Source organism: Kwoniella mangroviensis, assembly GCF_000507465.2.
Source record: "Kwoniella mangroviensis CBS 8507 chromosome 1 map unlocalized Ctg01, whole genome shotgun sequence".
Lineage (NCBI taxonomy): Eukaryota > Fungi > Basidiomycota > Tremellomycetes > Tremellales > Cryptococcaceae > Kwoniella > Kwoniella mangrovensis.
In genome coordinates this window covers 4011356-4028305 of record NW_027062533.1, presented here as the reverse complement: position 1 = coordinate 4028305, position 16950 = coordinate 4011356, and the positions used below count along the sequence as shown (strand labels likewise).

The 16950-nt window shown below is 44.4% G+C and overlaps 6 protein-coding genes across 6 annotated transcripts; 3 read left to right on the top strand and 3 right to left on the bottom strand.

Moving 5' to 3' along the window:
* Positions 1 to 75: 75 nt before the first annotated feature.
* I203_101489 (uncharacterized protein) lies at positions 76 to 3887 on the top strand (the record flags this gene model as incomplete). The annotated part of the gene is made up of 18 exons (XM_019148815.2): positions 76 to 490; positions 563 to 729; positions 793 to 899; positions 956 to 1085; positions 1148 to 1258; positions 1320 to 1349; positions 1415 to 1648; positions 1715 to 1769; positions 1829 to 1883; positions 1945 to 2137; positions 2194 to 2646; positions 2735 to 2884; positions 2959 to 3089; positions 3178 to 3268; positions 3341 to 3432; positions 3496 to 3541; positions 3627 to 3702; positions 3772 to 3887. The coding sequence occupies 18 exons, from the start codon at positions 76 to 78 to the stop codon at positions 3885 to 3887; spliced, it is 2652 nt and encodes an 883-aa protein (XP_019001834.2).
* A 616-nt stretch (positions 3888 to 4503) lies between these two features.
* On the bottom strand, positions 4504 to 5715 carry I203_101488 (uncharacterized protein; the record flags this gene model as incomplete). The annotated part of the gene is made up of 4 exons (XM_019148814.1): positions 4504 to 4974; positions 5038 to 5147; positions 5206 to 5280; positions 5430 to 5715. The coding sequence occupies 4 exons, from the start codon at positions 5713 to 5715 to the stop codon at positions 4504 to 4506; spliced, it is 942 nt and encodes a 313-aa protein (XP_019001833.1).
* Positions 5716 to 6810: 1095 nt separating this feature from the next.
* Positions 6811 to 8256, bottom strand: I203_101487 (uncharacterized protein; the record flags this gene model as incomplete). Its single annotated transcript, XM_019148813.1, has 1 exon — positions 6811 to 8256. The coding sequence occupies one exon, from the start codon at positions 8254 to 8256 to the stop codon at positions 6811 to 6813; it is 1446 nt and encodes a 481-aa protein (XP_019001832.1).
* Positions 8257 to 10568: 2312 nt separating this feature from the next.
* On the top strand, positions 10569 to 11720 carry I203_101486 (uncharacterized protein; the record flags this gene model as incomplete). The annotated part of the gene is made up of 5 exons (XM_065516895.1): positions 10569 to 10780; positions 10852 to 10947; positions 11051 to 11152; positions 11236 to 11334; positions 11399 to 11720. 5 exons carry the CDS (start codon positions 10569 to 10571, stop codon positions 11718 to 11720), a joined length of 831 nt encoding a protein of 276 aa, XP_065373713.1.
* Positions 11721 to 12555: 835 nt separating this feature from the next.
* Positions 12556 to 13083, top strand: I203_101485 (uncharacterized protein; the record flags this gene model as incomplete). Its single annotated transcript, XM_065516894.1, has 3 exons — positions 12556 to 12638; positions 12713 to 12847; positions 12921 to 13083. The coding sequence occupies 3 exons, from the start codon at positions 12556 to 12558 to the stop codon at positions 13081 to 13083; spliced, it is 381 nt and encodes a 126-aa protein (XP_065373712.1).
* Positions 13084 to 13316: 233 nt separating this feature from the next.
* On the bottom strand, positions 13317 to 16480 carry I203_101484 (uncharacterized protein; the record flags this gene model as incomplete). Its single annotated transcript, XM_065516893.1, has 5 exons — positions 13317 to 14277; positions 14342 to 14858; positions 14922 to 15141; positions 15199 to 15732; positions 15851 to 16480. The coding sequence occupies 5 exons, from the start codon at positions 16478 to 16480 to the stop codon at positions 13317 to 13319; spliced, it is 2862 nt and encodes a 953-aa protein (XP_065373711.1).
* Positions 16481 to 16950: the final 470 nt, after the last annotated feature.

The following is a 16950-nucleotide window of genomic DNA, read 5'->3' as shown; positions in this document are numbered from 1 at the left end:
TGACATAAAACATACCGAAGGGGCAGCGACATCTTACGTTTGTATCTTGGACAGACTGCTACCCTTATCTCCACGATGACAGATCCAACTGTGGTCAGACCGCTATTCGAGCCTACCGATATCTTCAACTTCGATTTCCCCACGCCTCCTCAATCCATCCAATCCCAATGCACCAGCGAAACTTCCAAGGATGTCACGGTCGAGCTCGAAACCTCGACAGAGACGACCGAGATCGAAGTGTTTAGTAGACCAGAGAGGATAAGGCTCGACACGCCCCCTCCTGATATTGAGGAAGAACCGGATGATCTGGATATGGAAGCGGAATTGGCTATGATGGAGATTCAGAGGGAGACGATGTTATTGGAGAAGACCGCTTTTACTTCTGCCTCTACCACCATTATACGGCAGAAAGAAAAGCAAAAGAGAGATGATGAATTCATATCTTCTGGGATATTTGATTCGATAGAAACGGATCAACCTATCGCTTCATGTAAGTCCATCCCACTTATCTGTAACAATCCAAATCAAATTCATGTCAGCTGATGACTATCATTGTGTTAAGCTTCAAGGACGATCCTGACACCGCCACCTGAGACCGATCTCACACCTCTACCTATTTTTCAATCCCACTTCAACGCATGTACATTGCCTTCCCTCAGAGCCGAAACGATTCAGGGGAAGATAGTAACGTTCAAAAGGAGAAACAAGCCTAAACCTTCTCGAGCTCAGGTATGTCCGCATCCCAATCTTGAAATACCAATAGGAACTGAAAATCTAAGATGATGGATGTAGATACATGCGAAAGGATCTAAATCAAACGCTGGAGATTTGTTGAGTATACCTCTTCATAAGTTGTTGGCAGAAGTGGATGAGTTGAAATCGCAACAAGAAGCTATAAAGTGGGTTGTAGAAATCAAAATACTCGATGAAAAAGCTGGCTCACCATGATGAATAGGCTACAGCAGAAATATGACGAAGAGCGAAGACAAGCTGAGAGAGCCGGTATGACGGTAGTCAAACGGAGTACGGTCATGTGGGTGGACAAATATCGACCAAAACAGTTTACAGATTTACTAGGAGAAGATGTAAGTATACCTTTCCCTCATCGTAAAATTGGAGTGATCGGCTGATTTGGTGTGCGTGATAGCGAGTACATCGAGAAGTCATGAACTGGTTGAAAGAATGGGATAAATGCGTTTTCAAGAGAGTCATTCCTGGGAAAAAGCGGAAGATCGAAACCGAAAATGAGAATTTCGTAGTGAGCTTTTCCGTCTTACTCTATGTGATCATGATAGCTGACTTTGAGTGGATATGAAAAGGTCGACCCACTTGGAAGACCAAGAGAAAGGGTATGTCAGTAGTGTAAAACCTGGCTTGTCAATCAACTCAACTGATTTTGGATCTGTCTGTTTAGATCCTACTATTATCCGGTCCACCAGGATATGGTAAAACCACTCTCGCACATGTCGTAGCCAGACATGCAGGATACAAAACACTCGAGATCAACGCTTCGGACGACCGATCAGCTGCGACTGTATCTACGAGAATCAAAAATGCTATTGATGCCGGATCAGGCTTGGCAAGCGAAGGTAAACCGACTTGTGTAGTGATTGATGAGATTGATGGAGCGAGTGGTGGGGGTGATGCTGTGGGTTCTGTCTTATCGTATCGTCTCTCACATGTAGCTTAACTGATGAGTGTCATGGATTGATAGAGCTTCGTAAGGAGTTTGATCAAGTTGATTCAGGATGTTCCTGCGAGGAAGAAAAGTATGTCCCAATCTAAGGTTTTTCGATGTGATCAATATAACACTGACGATCCTCTTCAGGCAATACCCCTGCAAGACCTCTTCGACGGCCAATCATATGTATCTGCAACGATCTGTTAGTTGACATGTCGATATGGTCTGGCTTTCACAATCAGCTGACATCTTTCATATTTCAGTTACGCCTCCTCTCTACGTCCTTTGCGGCCTTTCGCTCGAGTCATACGATTCCGAAAACCACAGCCGCAACTATTGGTGAAACGATTAAGGGAGATCTGTGATCGAGAGACCTTGTCTGCTGATCTGAGGGTACTCACCACTCTGGTCGATGTGACAAGTGGCGATGTGAGAAGTTGTCTGAATACTTTGCAGGTGAGCTGTCTTTTTATTGGTAGGATTGACCAATATAGCTTACATGTAGATATCAGTTTATCAAATCGAAATCATCTTCTGTTACGGACGAAGCGATCCGATCCTCCAGCGTAGGGATGAAAGATTCAGGAACGACTTTACAATCCGTTTGGAATACTGTATTTATACCACTAGCAGCTAAACAACGGCGTAAAGCTATAGGAATAGATGATGGTAGATATGTTGACAGGATATCATTCGCCATTCAAGCTTGTGGAGATTACGATAAAGTCATTCAAGGTTTATTCGAACATTATCCGAATCTCAAACCGTTAGATGCTTCTTTGGGCAACTTGTGTAAAGTTCATGATTGGTTAGGATACTACGATCGACTTTCTCAGAGAGTATCGGAATCTCAAGAATGGGATCTGATGAGTTACATGCCATACGCGATCACACCTTGGTATAGTCATTTGGCGGCTCCTGCGAATAATGCGAAACCCACTGAATGGCCTAAAGCGGATTACGAGGTGAGTAATTCCACAGTACCAGGACCTTCTGCTGCTATTGGAATTGGTATTGGTATTATGGCTGATTTTTATATGGTGTTGGACACAGGCGTACCAAGCTAGAATAACCAATGAGGAAGTGTCAACTTCATTGAAAAACCTCGTTCCACCCATCTTGAGATCTTTGTTCTCTACTACGACAAGTTTGACTGAATTTATACCTCTGCTTATGAGGATAATCTCACCGCCTCTAAAACCTGTACGTATCGCTTTCTTTGAATGTGCTTATTCTCAGTCTGGGGCAGATCGACTGATGGATCACGGATGTCTCAGGTCAATGCGAATATAGTGAAACCTGCCGAGAGGGCTGTTTTGGATCGGTTGGTTGAACTGATGATTCCGTTGGGGTTGAGATTCTGGCAGGAAAAGGGAGAGAATGGCCAACCTATGATGAGATTGGAACCGTAAGTTGTCATGTTAATCCCTATGGGAAAGTCTACGCTGGTATAATGGCTGACTGACATTGCATCTTGTCTGTCGTGGCTCATGCAGACCCATCGATGTGTTCGTCCATTACGAAGGTAAACGAGCGGATGATATTGCCGCTTCGAGATTTGCCGTAAGGCAATTGATCGCTCAGTCGGTAAGTCCAAGTTCAATTTCACCTCACATACCACGAGGAGCTGATTGTGAATCTCTCTTTTTTTGTGTATAGATGGACGCTGAGATAGCTAGACGAAGAGGTGCGGCTGGTGCTGAAGATGGTACGACTGGTTCAGATGGGTTTGCCAAAGCCTATGGACTGAAGTGAGTATATGTGATCAGCTGTGCGTAATGAGGACATTAGTTGAGGTTTATGATGATATTTAGGGGAAATGCAGGACTGGGCAAGAAAACGGTGGACAAAGCTGAACTGGTGGGTTCTAAGCTCCAGATCGGGAGTTGTTTTATCTGAAGACACGCTAAGCCGATCATGTACATCCTCTCATTTGTGTACTTAGCCCGCCACGGACTTCTTTGGTAGAACGAAATCCACCAGCGTACCTCTACTATCTACTGGATCAATGGATGAAGGTAGTAAGTTGATGAATGCATCGGATCATCCTGTATGATTCCGGTCTCTGACTTTGTCTCTTCTGATCATAGGCATCTCTCCGGTCCCTGCAGAACCACCTGTGAAGAAATTTAGGGCGGTATATAAATTTAACGAAGGTTCTAGTAGTGCAGTGAGGAAGAACGTCAAGATGTCGACTTTGATGTGATTGATTGGCATGGTTCGTTTACAACATTATGAATATACCAAGTGTTGTACTGCATGACGATATGTATATCATGAGACGTGACAATATCGATCTCGATCTTTTATCAGACAGAAGTCAAGTGGATAAACAACTTCCATTCTCGATTGAGACGACATTTTCGATCGTCTTTGAGATGAACTCAGTGCTATTTGTGGGAATCAAAAAAATAGACATGGAAGCAACGTACTCGACATTCCATTCATTAGAGAGCATCAGAGCGTCAGAGCATTGATGATACGTGAAAAGTATAGTAAAATATAGTACCATGATCGTGAAAAGTAAAAACGGATATATACAGTATGATTGTCCAGGTATAAAGAAGAAAAGGAACAATGATGAAAAGGGTATATATGACATATACAGAAGAACCACCAGGGTTGAAATCAAACCCTTCCCTAAAACAAAAAAAGATCTATGCACAGCAAATAAAAGTGATATAAGGAAGAAAACAGATGTTTTACCATTTTGTTTTTCAGTAAGAAGAGTATATGTATTGTCCCTTTTCATCAAAGTACTCTGAACTATGATATAATAACAAACATATGATCAAACAAATAAACAGAAAAATGTTCGTGTCTTAAGCAGCTTCAGCAGCTACGACAACCAATTGCCCATACTGAGCTACCAACCCATTCAATCCTTCTATGTTACCCGTGACAGTAACGCTAACTCCCTCACTTCCTTCGCTGTCCTCTCCGTCAGTCTCGGTTGTGACTCCAGCAGTGACAGAAGCTGCGGTGGAGTTTGACGAGATGACCACATAGGGGTTCGTAGTATTATGAGCGATTATCGACGAAGCGGTACTAGACAACGCAGAGGAGGTTATGGTAGACGATGAGACGGCGGCGGAGGTGGATGTGATGGATGATGGAGCGGCTTGAGAGGTGGTGGTGGCTGATGAAGATGCGGGAGGGGTCCAGGTGGACGTAGGAGGAGTGTACGTTGAGGTCGGTTCTACCCATGTTGAAGTTGGGGGGTTGTATGTTGAGGTGGGTGCTACGTATGTTGAGGTGGGTGTTTGCGAGGTGGTAGTTGCCTCAGAAGAGTCCTAGATAAAACAACAAAAGGATCAGACAAACAATCTCAATCATATCGAGAATCCCAAACTCACATCGTTGAACCACCAAGTAATAGAGATAACACCTGCATCTTCACTTGCGAATTGCTTAAAGAGACCGGGAGAAAGATCCAATGAACCGTATCCACAAGTTGGACATTCGTCTGTAGTCGAATTGATCAGTATCATCATCGCAATCTGTTGAAAGTATCTCTCACTCACCCATGATAGTCACACCTGATACGGTGTTTCCATTAGCCTGGATGGTAATTCCTTTGAAACATTGAGGACCTGGGTCTGTTTAGTGCAAAGGAAAAGCATATCGTCAGCTCGGTCTTACATACGATCACATCAATGTTCGGATATGATTTTGGGTTTTTGATAAGATTGATATGATCATCGTAATATAGTTTAAAATATTCTTGAATTGGAGGGACCGAACTCACATCCGCTACCATACTGAGCCGAATTGAGAGCGACCATATAATCACTATCTTTTGAATACTGTCCACAAGCACCTAAACCCGTATAGTAGAAAGTACCTGTTCCGGTATACGTCGTACCTCTAGGTACCAACGTCGAGTTGTTTTCATTGGAGTGGATGTGCTGGAAGTTCTTTCGGGCCTTGTCGTGGTGACCTGCTCTCTTGATTGGTGGAGGGAGGTGAGAGGAGAGAGCGACGGTAGCGGAGAGGGGAAGGAGGATGGTGAAGAGGTTGGTTAATGATATCATCTTGTGTTTTGGTTTTACGGTTGACTTGAGATGCAAAGAAGGTTGTGTGGATGGGTTCCGACCTAGTACGTGAGCGAATCCAAGGAATGAGGATTTTTTCTTCTTTCTGAATGAGATCTACCTGTAGTCGAAATTGGAATTGATTCGCTGTTGGTGTTGGTAGTAGTTGTGGTTGTGACTGGTAATGGTAGTGATTGTGATTCTATTCAAAGAGTGTGATGAGTTACAAAAAGTGAGTATGGTTAGTTAGTATCGACAATGTAATGTTGAAGAGTGAAAGAGTAGAATATAGAAGGAAGTTGAGTGAAGAGAGAGTCAAGGTGGGGGAGTGGGTCAGTGCGTAGAGTAGAGTATAATTGATGAAACACAACAAAGGAGGTCATTGCGTAGGTAGGTGGGAAGGTACCACCAGCTCATAGTCTCGACCCCTTCCTCCTTCTTAGTGCTTTTTCCACTCATCAACATCCCTTGGTCGTTTTGTCCATCTGATGATACAAACAATGTATCATGTCACATCGGTTGGGTATTGTTTATCTCTATCGATGAGGTAAGTCGCGTGCGATCTTATACCCTGGAGGTAAACAATAGCTTGTTTTCCCTCATTCGTGGCGTTTCTATCACAGCAACATATCCTGAGCTCGGATCGTTGTTCAAAACGGAATGGAATCGTCGGAGTTTCAAAATCGAGAGTGATTTGAGGCGGAATATCATCGAATGTACCAAAGTGGCATACATCGCTCTTCTTGACCTGTGATGTCAAGTGAACTTCTTCTACGCTGAGACCGGTTGCTGCTGTTCAACTTTAGCTGAATGGTGTCGCTATTCATTGTTTCCCATTATTATGGATGTATCCCTCTGTTTGTTGTGTTTCACTCAAATTCATATCCCATATCCATATACAAAACCCTACGAAGATTTGAACTACTAACCTATATAACCTTATAAAATCGACAAAAATATCAGAAATACGATGACGATAGATATATATATTCCTATGCATATACAACTTTTATTTCATGCATCTGCTATCGAAAGAGACCGACTGACGAAGAAAAAGAGAAGAGAGGAGAACTGCTGTTTGAAGTTATTCTAGGTTTAAGCCTGAGTAGGAGTCCATGGACTGTTGTTACCACCGTTGGCAGAACCAAAGTTCATGCCCATTCCCATACCTAGACCCATACCTGCTCTGATAGCATTATGGATATCCTGAACTGACACTTGGTTGGTCTCAGAACGAGGGAACATGGTGGATAACATTTGTTGAGTGAGTTCCATTCCCATCCCATGTCCCATACCGTTGAACGGGTTGAACGAGTTCAATCCAGTAGCAGTAGCGGATGATGGAGTGGTGGGAGCAGAATGGAACATCGCATTGAATGTGTTTCCAACCATGGGATTAAACAATTGGTGTTGTTGAGCTTGATGATGTTCTCTCATGATCGTATGAGCTTGAGCGGCATGTTGCTCTAACATCGCTAACTGTTGAGAGTTCCATCCGTTTGGTAGTCCCCCTGAACCATTGCTGACGTTGACGATAGGATCAACAGAGGATGAATGGCTCGACCCTGGTGATGGGGTATGGTGAGGGTTCATCCCACGAGCAGGGTCAGATGTCGGACTGACAATGTTGATTGGCGATGACGAGTGAGTAGGCGTATCAACAAAAGACGAGTGAGTAGGCGTATCAACAAAATTCATTTGACCGGTCGCGGTGGAAGGGGTAGGGTTACTCATTTGTTGATTCAAGTTCAAGGCAAATTCAGTCGACCAGTTGACACCCGTAGTGTTACCGGCTGCAGAAACAGGAGTAGGAACGGTGGGAATTCGTTGATCGATAGGAGAAGTCGACGGGTAAAGACTCTGCTGTAAAGTCGAATCGATATCGGTAGATGATCGAGGAGTGATCAACCCATTCGATTGAGTGAAGTTACCGTGGATCGCAGCGATGTTGTTATTGATACTGTCGTACGAATCGTTGGTCGAAGGAGTATCGTCCTCTTCTTGATCTTGATCATCATTATCACCGTCCATAGCGGAGAATTCACCGAACGACTCTTTCTCGACTGAGTTGATCTGATCAATTTCATCGGTGTATTCGTTGGCAGATTCCTTAGGTGAGTAACCATTCATCTTTCTCCATTCGTTGACTTCTTTCAGGAGATCATCTCGTTCGGCTTTCATCTCTTTCAAGATTCTAGCAGCGAGCAATCGTTGATCTCGTTGATGAGTGAGATGAGAGATCGATCCATTGACGATTGCAGATTTACTTGGTCTTCTAACAGTAGCGAGGGAAGGCAAGAGTCTAGCCAAAGATAAGAATTTGCCATTCAAGGTTTCTCGTCGAGCTCGCTCAATAGCATTATGTTGAGATCTCTTCTCAGCGGTATTGACTCTTTTTCTAGGTTTCGATTTTGTGGTTTTACCGGTTGTAGTATTCTGGGGTTTTATAGGGATGGTGGGGATAGTGATGCCGACGTGGCCGACGGAAGGGTGAGAGTGGAATGAGGAAGGGGATTCGGAAATAGGCGATAAGTTGGCCATCGTGAAGATCGTCCTCAAGGTTTATTGATTATTGCAACAAACAAAAAAATGGACAAGGTGTCTAGGGTTGAGTGAATGTCAAACAATGGTATGATAAAATCCGTTATTTATTGATGAGTATAATTGTCTAATTTGGATACAAGTTGTCTATTTTGTTTACAAGTTTTTTTTATTGTTGATGTTGATTGGGTTTGCTGCCTTTCTGTTGGACTGAAGCTGGAAGAAGAGAGAGGTGCCGCGAGACGAGTCTCAAACGTGCACAAGGTGGTCGGAAGATGTGAAGAGAAAGAGGTTTTAGTAAACCACTTTGATTAGTCGTGAGCCGTGACAATCACGGTGCACTCGGATGGATGAAGATATCGAAGGACGAAGGCGTGCCGGGAGTGGATAAGTCGATCGCTGTTAGTCGAATTGGTCGAAGATGTATGAGTTGTATTAAAGTGTAGAAGAGTTGGTTGAAGAGATGAAAGTTGCTGGAAAGGGTCGCGAGCGCTGTGATACCGTCGTAATGTAATACCCGGTATAATCGGAGCATATGAAGAGAGAGACACAGTGAAAGAGATGGTTTGTCAGCTAACATATCATCAAGGTAGTATAAGACACTGTGATATTAAATATTCTATCCAGTATGCGTGAGAGAGGGGTGGATGTAGTAGATATGATGGACATGGAAGAAAATGGGGTGACAGCACGCCACTATTCCGCTAACGAGTGTGTAGAATTACACTCGCCATTCGACACTTCCACGTATCCTCCTTTCGATCTCAATGCACATTTTCATCGTCTTAACCTCCTCCTCAGCGTGAGAAGCTACCATCGTGCGATGGTGACATGGTCATCATGTGCATCTGATGCGGTCCAACGACCAGTCACCTCATCTTCCACACTTTCATCCACTCCACTGAAAACGACTCCCACAAATCCGGACTTGCCCAAACAGCCAATGAGACTAGGATACCCACGAGCAAGCGTTATCCTGATCACAGCAGGGGTAGGTCGGGTGAATAGAAAGTATCGAAGAAGAAGGTCGACGTGTCGATTCCTATCTAGTCGATGATTGATTGATGGGTGATGAATGAAAATGAACAACTAACGAGTAAGTGATTTGGAAGGAAAAAGACCATGTCTCCCCTTTGGTCTATTCCCCCTAACAATCGACAATCACCTCTGGCTCTGGCTCTGGCTCTGGCTCTATGGTGTTGCTTTGAGGTGATTTTCACTCACTCGTCACTCGATATGATCTAATTGGCAAAATTCGTAAATATTTTTAATATTTCTCCCATGGCGAATTTCAAATTGTGCTGTGGTGAATGAGTGAAACGGGTAATAATCCAGATTGGAGGCCAACGGGCCGATTCGATCTTTGTAACTCGTTCCTGGTCGTAAGCTTACTCTCTCTCTCTCCCTAATGACAAGGAGGGAATACAAGCCAAAGGAATGCAATACTCACTCACCTTACCTATCAGGGTTTGATTGTTCTAGTAACGGTGTGACTTCTTGTATTCCCCTTCTCCCCACAGTCCCACATTACGGATGCTTTTCATTGCTATTCTTCTCACGTCAAACACCGGATTCAACGGCGGAGGGGAATCAATTTAATTTGACCTGCACTGGATTAAAGTACAGCGCCTCTCCTGTCACCGAGGAAATGACGTTACAATTGATATCGAGATTTCAAGTTCTCGTCAATTACTGACAGTCAATGATCAGCTTGAAGTAACACTCTAACTGTGTCTTCTCGTCATCTCGTGATGATACAAATGTGAGGGAACACGAGATGGGGAGAGTGGAGAATCAGTGATGATAGACTGGCAGAATGATCAAGAGTCGATGAATGGATCAAATTACATGAAAAGGTGAACGAACGTATCGTAGTGTACCGCGCTACGTTGTTGACCTTGCAGGATATACCGAGTTGGGGTGTTGTTGCTACTAAGTTACTTGCAGTGAACTGATTGATTGCTCCTTAAACACTAGTACAAAGAAGGAAGTTGGTGTACACTAAGCTTAATCACACTGCCTGACTGTGACGGAGACCAATTCAGGTGATTACCATCACAAAAGGTATAACAGTACTAGAATTACCTCACAAGTAGTCTCGTCAAAGGAGATCACGAGCGACTCAGTAATCGTGTATAAGTCATTCATTCTCAGGAGATACATCTGCTGAGTGGCGATGAAATATGACTCTGCTCCAATCTCAGCTCAAGATGATTCCACGAGGAGCCCAATTACATCGTAATAACAGAGCAGAAGCGGATTGTTCTAGTTTCTGTAAACCTGGCTGAAAAACCTTAGATCCCAATTCAACAATGGACAACGACACTACCGATACTACTGCATACTATACGACCGGTCCAGCTTCTACCGTTTCTTTCGATACCACCAGCTCTAACATGGTTGATACAGGAGCCGGATCGGAACAATCTAAAAAGGAAAGACGACATGGTGGGGGGACTCCCAAAACTCGTTGTGAAAGATGTACGACGAAACATTTGAAATGCGATTCAACAAGTCAGGATGGGTGAGTTCCCAAGACACAGGATAATCACTCCCTGACTGGCGGACTGACTGACTGTCCTACTTCATGCATAGCGCCTCGTCGTGTACTCATTGTGATACAGCGTGGGAACCCTGCAGTTTCTGTCCAGAGGAGTTTAAAGAGGTTTTGGCAAAGTGGCAAAAGGAAAAGTACGTGCCCTGTCTCACATGTATCCGTTAGCTCCGATTTACGTCGACATTCGACGTTCGACGTTCGACGTTCGGGCGTATTTTGACGTCCATCGTGAAATAGTGCCCCGGCTAAAGTGAAGAAGACAAGAAGCTCGAAAGCTTGTGATGAATGTTATAAAGATAAGAAGAATCCCAAATGTGAATTCCTTCCAGATGGAAGCTCGTAAGTTGCTGTTGATTTTCATTTTTCGCGGAAGATAACTCATACACATACGAAGTGGCGAGGGGCTAATATTCAGATTCCAGATCATGTACCCGCTGTACCAAGTTGAAAAGAAGCTGTACATTCCAAATCAAACGTCAGAGAGGTACATGGGGAGAGTTGATGGGCTGCCCAGCAGATGTGTAAGTGTCTCCATTCGAACCCGTTCAAGGGTAGGCCCGCTTAATCGTTTTGCTTTATATTCAGCTCATCAACTCAGTGCCCTAATGTGATCGCGGAAAATCGAAATACTGAGGGGATAGGGCCGATGGACCTGTCCATGTACGACTCAGGAGCTGCATTCCAGTCGACTGAGTGTAATACCATGCTGGAGATGTTGCCCACAAACGAACGTCAAGGACAGCTCAATACGTTTCCGGACCCCAGTCTGAGTACGTCTATGATATCCTGGGAGACAATCAGGCCAGCTGTACCAGACGATGCTTTGTTCGACGGTTTTGACGAGGATGATATGGATACCTACCTAGTACAAGTCTTTTGCCGAGCAAGGTCTATGGACAACATGTAATGTTCCAAGCGACTGTCGGTGGCGATACATTCCGGGAGGTTTATCCCTTACTTCAATTAACCCTAGCCAGTAATGGCTTTCAGCATCGCTTTTTGCTCCTTTGTGGCTGACTCTGTGATAGAAGCAAGGGCTATATGTACTAGAGTATAGTGTCTACTATTTTAGGTCTCCGACAATAAGATGTCTTGATTCGTTCAAAGGTTGTATCTATCTACTTACCAGCACCATGGAGTATGAGCACCATTAAGTGCGTGTATATAAATCCATAAATCCTGTACATCCGCTGATCATCCTGTTTTATGTGACTGTTTTCAGCATCTCTCTCTTCTCGCATATAAGACCTTACTCAGCATGAACACTCATACCAATACGGACACGTCCATGCTTACTGTGAGCCATGGTCCGAATGCTACTCTAGGCAGCCATGGATCCTCACGCACAGGACAATCAACTCTGAAAACTTGTGACAGGTGTCGGGAAAAGAACTATCCCTGTCAAGAAACGTTTAGAGGAATGTGAGTATCCACCAAGGCCGAAGGTCACCTTCTCCATAGCATGACATGATGTAACTTGAGACTGGGCTAACATTATTATATATTTCTGCGTACTTACTTAGATCTTGCCATTCTTGCGATTATAATGATGTTACCTGCAGCAGGTGTCCGACTGAAATGGAAAATCAACTTCGGCAGTGGCAAATTCAAAAGTGAGGGAACAGTATTAATATCAATACTATCATCTGAAATCTCTCGTCACATTTGAACGGGAGAATAGTCGCTGACGAAAGCAGTTTGTAACTTCACAATCGATTAGGAAAAGTGAGAAGCCAGAAGTGATGACTCGAGTTTCTAAAGCTTGCGATAATTGTTATTCAAGTAAAAAGAACCCTAAGTGCCAACCTTCCATCCAGGACTCTTCGTAAGGCTTTTTAATCTCATTCATAGTCTCAGACTGCTCACATTGCACTAACAAATCTTGTGTCGCTTTCATAGTCAATGTCAAAGATGTTTTAATGCCGGATATGAGACCAAATGTACTTACGATATACCCCGAGGCAAACGTGGATCCAAGTCAAAATCACAAGCCTCTGCCTCAGTGCAAGATGTAAATCAGGATCAACCATCTTTGTAAGTACTCTCGCCTCTCATCGTCGTAATTCTTCGATTTTCAAATGACCTTCCCACTTGCGTCGTACTGTAGACCTCCTACTTCCACTTTGAGCCCGAGGGAACAACTTGATGAGATATTGAAACATACCAATCATGGTTCAAGTGCTTTGGACCCTGAAGGCAGTGAAGGCTTTATTGCTGCTTGGAATAACAGCGACGCCTATATGAGATTACCAGAGGCTCCTTGGCATTAAAGAAGTCGTATTATTCTTGTGCTGTATTTGCCACATTCGATGGTGATCCATCCTAGTGTTCGTAAATTTATTTCCAAGCAGATGCATATGATATGATGAGTTTTGTCAATCTACATGTAAGAAGAATATAGGATATACACAGTACGAGGCAAAGTGGCGAGAGTAATACTCAAGAAAAACGGTCCTTCGCATTTCCAGCATAATTCAAATAATACTCTAAAAGATCACTTGTTCTACCTATTCACATCTTCAGCAGCGTCCTGCCAACTACTCGAACTTCCACTTCCGCTCGCACTAGTCGTGGCCGCCGTCTCTTTCATCTTCCCTTTCTCATCAGGTGACCCAGCTTCAGGTTCAGGATCATCCTTGTATTGTGCATCCGGGACTGTCCGACTTCCATGCCCGAGTTCATGTTCCTCACCATCGTCTTCTAAGAAATCATCATGATATCTCAACCCAGTAGTTTCATCTCCACTCTCATCATCTTCACTATCGCTAGGTCCATCTCCAAACGCATCATACAACTCTTTCGATCCTGCAGCTCCACTTGCTCCACCTGCACCTGACCCTCTACCGAATTTCTTCTTGGTTTTCTGAAGTAATCCCATAGGTACATCTTCGGATTCACCAACAGGTTCATAAGCTCCTCTAGCACCTTCACCATTATTCGACAATCCGAACAAGTTCCTATTCCTCCTTCTTGACCTGTAATAGAAGAATCCACCGATTCCAACTCCAGATAAGAGGATGATCATACCTGCTCCAGCTATCCAAGTGGAATTGGCCGATAAGCTCGTTATACCGCTAAAGAATCCTTCATCCGCATCTGCATCACTGACTCCTGTAGGTTCCGTCCAGCCTTCTTCATTGCCATCACTGGCAGTCGAAGTAGGTTCGGATTGTTGTTTCGTAGTAGACACTAAACCGGGTTTGGTGGCTTCTCCAGTAGCGTCACCATGATCCCCTGGAAGATGATCGGTGGGTTTGGGTTTCTGGGTGGTAGTTGCATATGGGTCCGATCCGGTTTGTTCTTGATCTGGTTGACCTTCTTCTGCAGGTGCCCATAGTGTAGTTTTGGATGCATCGATAGCTTCTCCCCATAATTGTAGGGACCAAGCGACGAATCTACCAGTCTTGTCGGGATTAGATTGATCTTTCACTCTGATGGTCCATGTTCCCACAGGATCCTCTTCCCTACAATCGTAAGACGAATACAATCATAAGCTTCCATATTTGACGGATACTGCGAGTCACTTACCAGTGTTTCAGCGACATGAACTTCCAACCCGGGAATCCAGAGTCGGCATCGTCAAACCTTCTCGGTCTAGCTAGTACACTGACCACTCCGTTTGGGCTTGTAATTTCCGCCTCTACGTCGCCACGTCTTTGGTGGTCTATCCAAACTCGTACAGTGATGTGTTCTAACCTTTCTAGGTTGGAGTCTTTCAGCATGTCCTTGGTTACTTCGAATGTTGACGTTATACCTTCCTCCGTGATGAATGATCCAGTAGGTAAGACGACAGGTTCAGGATTGGGAGTAGTTTCATTTTGATTGGAAGATTGATCTTCTGAGCCCGTCGATGGTGAATCTGATCCCTCATCTTGGCTAGCCACGACAGTCGAATCATCCTGGCGACGCTCAGCAGTCGATGTTGCTGGAGCATCGGTAGTAGGTAGATAGACGGCAGGAGAGTCGAACCATGCCTGTGGCTTGACCAAAGTCCACTTTTCAGCAGCTTCCACAAATAGACCTGCATCGATTCGGCCATAACCATCTACCAAACAGTCCAGATGTTAGCACAGTTAAACGCGCCTGACCAAATTGAAACCTAACATACATTTGTAACTGTACATTCGACCGGCAGCAGTCTTCTCCCAATCTGGATCATCCTTATTGAAGAATACTGCATTCCGTACCGAGAGATGTTGGAAATCCCTCCAAGTGAGTTCCGGTCGAACCGAAAGGGCCAAAGCGAATACTCCAACAGCCAATGGTGCAGCAGCGGAGGTACCACCATGAGTATGAGCACATTTATTCTGTCCGACATCGGTTGTGTGCTACGTACATCATGACCTGTTAGCTGTGGTTCTATCGAAAAAGGGGTAATTACTCACAATATGATCACCGCTTCCGGAACTTGGAGCAACAAACATCATAGCCGAGCACATCTCCGAATAATAAGGATGTAATCCTTTCCTATCTACTGCTCCGACCGTTACTGAGAAAATCGAATTGGTGTATCCATCGAAGTTACATTGATCATCTGCTCCACCACCATTACCAGCTGCAAAGACAAATATCGATCCTTTACCATCTCGTCCTTTTTGTACACCGTTGACCATCGCTTTGAGAATGACACCTTCCGGAGCTTCCATCGATTTACCATCATCGGGTGGACCCCACGAACAAGAGAATATATCGTTTAGCTGATAGCCGTAATTCAAAGCTGCCGCTTCATCCGCATCTGATATTGGAGCCGAAAGAATTCGGACACCAGCTATTTTAGATCGGTAAGATACTCCTACACCACATACGTCGTTGGGTACAGCTGCGATCTCCCCCGCGCATCGAGTACCATGTTGATCATCTGATAATCTCGGTAAAGGCAGTTCGGTGTGGTCGTTGAAATCGTATGAACCCTCGGCGAACTGTCAATCCATACCAAATGTACAAAATATCCGTCAGTAAGCAGTAGCAATGAACGAGCTTAGAGCTCAGACTTTGCGGGTTTGTGAGAAACGATGTCAAGGAATGTTATAAACTCACGAAATTATCCTTCAAGTCATCACTGTTCAGATCCAATCCATCATCAACGATAACAACATGCACACCTTCACCAGTTATCCCTCTACCCCATAATCCAGTAACGTTCAATTCTATATCTTTCATATCTGTATTTATCAGATGCCACTGTTGGTTCAACATCGGATCTTTGAGCTGTAATTCATTTTGAGCATATAACAATTCCGTCGTATCGTCCCTCCCATCGAGTCCATGAGGGGACCGTTTAAATGGGAGATGTAATCTTTTCGAACGTTGTTTGAGTATTAAAGGAGTCAAACTACGTTTACCACTTTGACTGCTGGAGAGAGATTCCCATCTTCTCAATATTGGGTCATTTGGAAGATCTTTCTTGACTAACGAGGACGAAGAACCTTCCCTGCGAACCAGCCAGTAACCTTCAAGTTCTCCTATAGGTTCTATGAGCTCTACGCCCAGGTCGGATGATATGGAAGAAGCGATGGAAAGTGACGTGGGAGGATCCAGTTCTAGAGCGTAATATGTGTGAGTGTCGTATGAACGAGGATGAGGTGTTCGAGGTCGGAGAACAGCTTGCGCAGGGTTAATGAGAAGAAGGGAGAGAATCAAGCTCCACAGGAATGAGATGCTCCGCATGTTGAGGGTATGTCGGGGTGAAAGACTAAGGAAAGAGGAGTGGATTTACAGGAAGAACTGATCAACTTCGCGTTGCTGTGTATTCTTCGTTTCCCCGCTGTCTGGCTTCTCTCGAGCGATGATCAGATCTGAAGCAGGGGACAGCCAGATCCCGAAATGATCCCTGACTCTGTTGGCTTGCTTTTGAGGTAGTCAAGATACTGTCAGATGAATCTGACTTGATTCAAGCCAGATCTCAACGATGGAAGAGAATCTCGCAGCTTGCAACTTGTCGCTGACTCCAGCTGTAACTTGAGTCTACGCGACTTAACCGAGAGACCCCACGGGACCACCGTGGGAAAGCACATATGACATGCCTATGTCGAAGAACATGAGCACGAGCGCGTACGTTGGTGACAGCAATCAAGCATTCTTGCCCAAAAGGAACTCAGCTAAATGGCTATTACCACTTGTAGCAGAGCCAGTGAGTC